This window comes from Pteropus alecto, unplaced genomic scaffold (assembly GCF_000325575.1).
Source record: "Pteropus alecto unplaced genomic scaffold, ASM32557v1 scaffold106, whole genome shotgun sequence".
NCBI classification, from domain to species: domain Eukaryota; kingdom Metazoa; phylum Chordata; class Mammalia; order Chiroptera; family Pteropodidae; genus Pteropus; species Pteropus alecto.
In genome coordinates this window covers 11,578,317-11,583,261 of record NW_006442103.1, presented here as the reverse complement: position 1 = coordinate 11,583,261, position 4,945 = coordinate 11,578,317, and the positions used below count along the sequence as shown (strand labels likewise).

Here is a 4,945-nt window from a genome sequence, read left to right as displayed (position 1 = left end):
TGTTGGGACAGCGCGGGGGGATGGGGGGAGAATGCGGGGAGCCGGGGCTGGAATGTTGGGCTCAGCGGGTGGAATGCTGGGATTGAGAGACTGAATGTCAAACTGAGCTTGGGAATGCCGGAATGTACAATCAATGGTGTTTTTATCTTCTGTTGGCATGTTGTCCTGTAGGGGTTGTCCTATCTTGTGGATGATCCCCTGTTGTCTGTACGAACCTCCACCATCAAGGTATAACTTTTAAAAATTCAATTGATGTTTTTTCTCTCTGATTCTTCTGAGTCTGTGGATCCTCCTCTTTTTACCCCCTGGTCTGGTTCTCTGCATGTGCTGTTGATTCTTCTGGGGCTCATCTTCCCGCTGCCGTCACACCCAGTACCAGCCCAGGCTCCCAGTTTTTGTGCTGAACGACCCACCTGCCTTTTCGATTCCCTCTTTTGACCTCCCCAGGGGCTTGGAGGGGGTGGAACATGGCACCGATGTCGGTATCCTGTGAGTGTCCACATGCCACGTCTGTGGCCCGTCTAAGCCACCTGCCCGGCTCCATGGGGCCTCTTGGTATTGGCTGTCAGGGCTGGTCTCCCTCTGAACTCTATTCTCATGCAACTTCTCTTCAGACTTTCTCCGCACCCCGGCGGCCTCGGTCAGACCACTAATGCCGCAGATTTTTAGTCACCTTGGCCACACGGCCATTTTTAAGTTCTCTTGAGTTAAGCTCCACTCTGTCCTATAAGCATTCCCTTCCCATGCTTACACTTGACTTAGGGAATCCTATGCCTCCAGGTATCCATATATCCAAAACAATAATAAATCATAACCCTGACAATTTGACCCTATTAGCCTTTAAGAGCAGAGCTCTCCCAATTCTGTGAACAGTCCAGTGTCTTTAAAAGCTTATGTCTCACACTTACCCGAGATTCATAAGTATCTCGCCGTTAAATCCAGCAAAGGCAACCTAGCAGAACCACTACCATAGCAGTGACCCCCTGTCTGCCACTCTGGGGGGATCCTGCGCAAAGCCTGAAGAGTAAGTAGTCTTTGCTTCTAGCTCTTATGATGCCACTAAACTCCTTTGTGACCTCTGTGTCCCTACAGCTCAAAGCTGTAGATGGAGTGCATGTCACCTCATGACTGAACGACTGTAGTCCCCGCCCTTCGGTGCGAGGGCCAGGGCTGCCCGTAGAGCTCTCTTTCCTTCTGCATCTGATGCCTGTGGGACGTCACCCCTCCTGGATGCCTGTCTGGGCTCCGGGCAGCTGGGAGCCCATCTCTCACGGCCAGAACAGAGCCAGGCAGCCATACAGAGCACGGGGCTCCTCCCTCTCCCTCCCGTCTCCTTCTCCGACTCCTTCGCTTTCTGCTTCCCACAGAACCACGAGTTCGTAGACGAGCAGATGTTTGAGCAGAACTGCATGGAGAGTTCAATGCAGAACTACCCGTCCACGAGAAGTCCCTCACTGTCCAGCCACCCCGGCCTCACGACCACCTGCTGCTCCCGCCGCAGTAAGAAGACCACACACCTGCCCAATTCCAACCTGCCGGCCACTCGCCTGCGCAGCATGCAGGAGCTCAGCACGATCCACATCCAGGGCAGCGAGCAGCCGTCCCTCACCACCAGGTGGGTGGCTTCCCTCCCCATCACCCCCGAAGGCTGGAGTCAGGGCATTCACAGAATCCAATGATCTCAGCTTCAGGAGAAGCCTGAGAGTCCTCTAGCCCACCTCCCCCTTATCTGAGGCGTGAGCCCCTCCGCCTCCCCCCACCTTCCCTCTCCTCCTCGCAAGTTAACCCGAACGCCCTTCGTGTGCTGTGGAGGGTCCTACAGCAGGCTGAGGCCCCATGTGGGGTTATATACCAGGAAAAAATAACTAAAAAAAAAAAAAAAATCCAAAAATGACCTATCCCAGTGCAAAGAATACACCACCCGTTTTCTCAGGGAAATAATTTTCACAATTGTGTTAGACATGGCTTATCCTAGGTTGATTCCGAGTCATAGACTGAATTTTTCCTCCTTTCTCTGATTACATCTATGCCACTTCCCACTACCTCCAGTGAGATGCGAGGAATTTGGAGAAAGCAAAAGTCAAATGCCACGAATGACAGGTAAACAGTCCACTGGAGGGAAAAACATGTACTCTGAATCCCAAAGCCCCGCTATCCACCACAACTTTGCAACTGTTGGCAGTTTAGGAATAATAATCAGAATAGATCATTACAGGCTGATTACCGAAAAGAAGACAGAGGGTCACCCAGACCACCTCCTGGTTGCTCTGGGCTGGAAATGCAGGGCATCGAGGAAGCTGTGGGACGCTAGCCAGAGGAACCACCATCAGCTCACTCTTTTTTTATCCCAGCCGCTCCAGCCTTAATTTGAAAGCAGACGACGGACTGAGACCAAACTGCAAAGCATCCCAGATCACCACAGCCATCATCAGCATCCCCACCCCGCCAGCGCTAACCCCTGAGGGGGAAAGTCGGCCGCCCCCTGCCAGCCCAGGTCCCAACACGAACATTCCTTCCATAGCCAGCAATGTCGTCAAGGTCTCCGCCTTGTAAAGCCACTGGACAGACGGCCAGTGCAGGTAGTGGGAGTCAAGGGGGCTGGCATGTTGGTGGGTGGCCGCTGGCTCCACTCCCTCCCCGCTTCCCCCTCTCTCTCTGCCTGCCCTGTTGCACCCCTAGCACTGAAACTTGTGCCTGGAAGGATGAAGAAGCAGCAAAGGGGCCCCCGAGGTTCGCTACTACTAGCTTGGACACAGCCCTGTGAGCCTGCCTCTCACGGGGGCCAGGAAGGGAGGGTGGGTGGGGTAGGGGCGAAACCGTGGGGGGAGAAGCTGCGTGCCAGGACAGGGCCTGGAGGGGGCGGGCCTCAGACCAAATAACGATTGTTTCTGGAGACCCAACGAGGAAAATACAAGACCAAGAGCAGCACAGAGGACAGAGTCATCACATGCAAAACGGGAAGAAAATATAACACTGTGTATTTAAGCACCTTTTCAAGGCTCTTAATGGATAATATTTATTCATGGGAAAAGGTGGAAAAGAAAAACACCAACAGATTTTTGTGAAACGTTCTATCTCCATGGACCCAAAACCTTTGAACCAAAACAATGCATTTTGTGAGGGTTGTTTTTTTTTTTTTTTTTCCTCTCCTTTTATAGCAAAGCTTTTAGGCTACGAAGTCAGTCATTGCTGAGTTCTCTCTCCACTCCCCCAGGTGGTGAGGTCGAGTGAGTCTGGGCCCCTCACGCCCAGCCCACCTGCGCAGAGCTGCCAGGTGACCACACGGCAACCTTTACCCTCTGTCGGTCCCTGTCTCCTTCGTCTCTGTATCTCTCTGCTTCACCCCCTGTGTCCAGCCATCTGTCTCTAATAGGCCCCAATGATCCCATGACATGTTAGCAAAGTCTCTCCGCTGGCAGGCCCCCGCGGCCGTCTGCCTGGATTGTACTTCTGTGAGTGCAGCTATGGAAGAGAAAGGCATGAAGCGAAAATGAGTGCTGGAGGATGAGGGGAGTCCACCTTATGCAACTGAGCGCTTCCCCTGTGGTGGAGACCACCGGTGTTCGCAGCTTCCATTTCTGGGTTAGAAAGGGAATGACCAGATGTACCACACTGGGATCTGGAAAAAGGAAACGGCCAACTCTTGGTGTGTGCCAGTGGGGAGAGGACAGAAGACCCCGGGGCTCACCGCTGCAGTCGGCCCCTGTGGCACCTTGCTACGTACCCTTCTTCCAGGGCCCACCATAAAGCCCATCCAGAGCTGTGCCAAGGGGCCCCATGAGCAGTTTCCTGCAGAGGGACAGTGGTATGGGGACCAGGCTTCTGACTTATCTCTCCCCTGAGGCAACTCCCACACGGAGGCTGCAGAAGGTTAAGCCCGAGTGCCTCCCGAAGGATGCACCAAAGTGTGAAAGCAAGTAAGAGATTCTAGATGACTTACCTGGTCTGAAAGACGCCTTGAGATCTGAAGCGTCTTCAGGCTTGATATCCCTGCAGATAAGTGGAATGGGGAGAAGTTGATCACCTCCGTGCAAGGGAGGGCGTGAATATCACTTCTGGGAACCTGGACAGCATTTCTGTCCAAGAGGCTTGCACCCTGGTGGGGCTGGGAAAAGCATTTCTAGAATCCTCCATCCATTTCCACTGCTTATAACAGAGCAGGTGGGCCTCAGGGTTAGCAACGAGCCCCTTCCCGCCCTCCCCCACCCTCAGCTACCCTAAGGCAATCTCTCTGGCCGGGCCTCTGATACAGGAGCGCCTCGTCCATTCTCCAGCTTAGCGGTCAGCTGTTTAACTGTAGGCCAAGAGTTTCTCTGCCCACCACAGCCATCTAGACGAGTTTCACTAGCCGGGAACATGAACACACCTTCCATGGGCCTCCCTATGGCCCCAGCTCTATTGACCCCATAGAAGGGGAAAGACAAAGGGCTGTGAGGTGGCACCTAGCCAGGAGGTGGGCAGCGGGCAGAGGAGGGGAGCCTCCTACCTTTGTCTTCTATGCTGTCCTCACTGACCGCCGACTGAGTCCCTTCTCTGGGTCTGGCCTCACAGGTTCCCCCCTGATGTGAGAATGGAGTGGTTCTGGCCCTGAGCTTGCGGTCTAAGGAGACAGAAAGGCTTTCCAACTACAGACGAAGATGTTTGCACATACACAAACAATCTAAACATACCTGAGAATAAGGACCTAAGTCCATTTACTTCATACACATATCTCATTGGAGAAGGCAGAAGACTGGGCTGGACTCCAGCTAGAGGGCAGGCAAAGGACTAGAAAAGGGATTTTTCTTTTGAAGGAAGAGGTAACGGAGTCGAGTTAGGAATGTCTAAGTGGGTTTACATCATAAGAACCAAGCGAAGTAACTGCCGTATTTAGGCCATCGCGGGTTGGAACAGTGACCGATCTAACCCAAGATCTGTTTGATAGTGTACCAAGGAGGCAGAGCGG

At 53.2% G+C, this 4,945-nt stretch overlaps 1 protein-coding gene across 3 annotated transcripts in view; it reads left to right on the top strand.

Moving 5' to 3' along the window:
• KCND3 (potassium voltage-gated channel subfamily D member 3) overlaps positions 1–2,760 on the top strand; it is a 187,289-nt gene extending 184,529 nt beyond the window's left edge. The window contains exons 5-8 of one of the 3 annotated variants that reach the window (XM_025038506.1): positions 172–228; positions 1,368–1,615; positions 2,050–2,100; positions 2,352–2,760. In XM_025038506.1, the coding sequence (XP_024894274.1) occupies positions 172–228; positions 1,368–1,615; positions 2,050–2,100; positions 2,352–2,553 (558 nt within the window). In that variant the 3' untranslated portion in view covers positions 2,554–2,760. The remainder of the gene's footprint in view (positions 1–171; positions 229–1,367; positions 1,616–2,049; positions 2,101–2,351) is intronic. The other 2 variants (XM_006919642.3, XM_006919643.3) reach the window with 2 other exon arrangements.
• Positions 2,761–4,945: the final 2,185 nt, after the last annotated feature.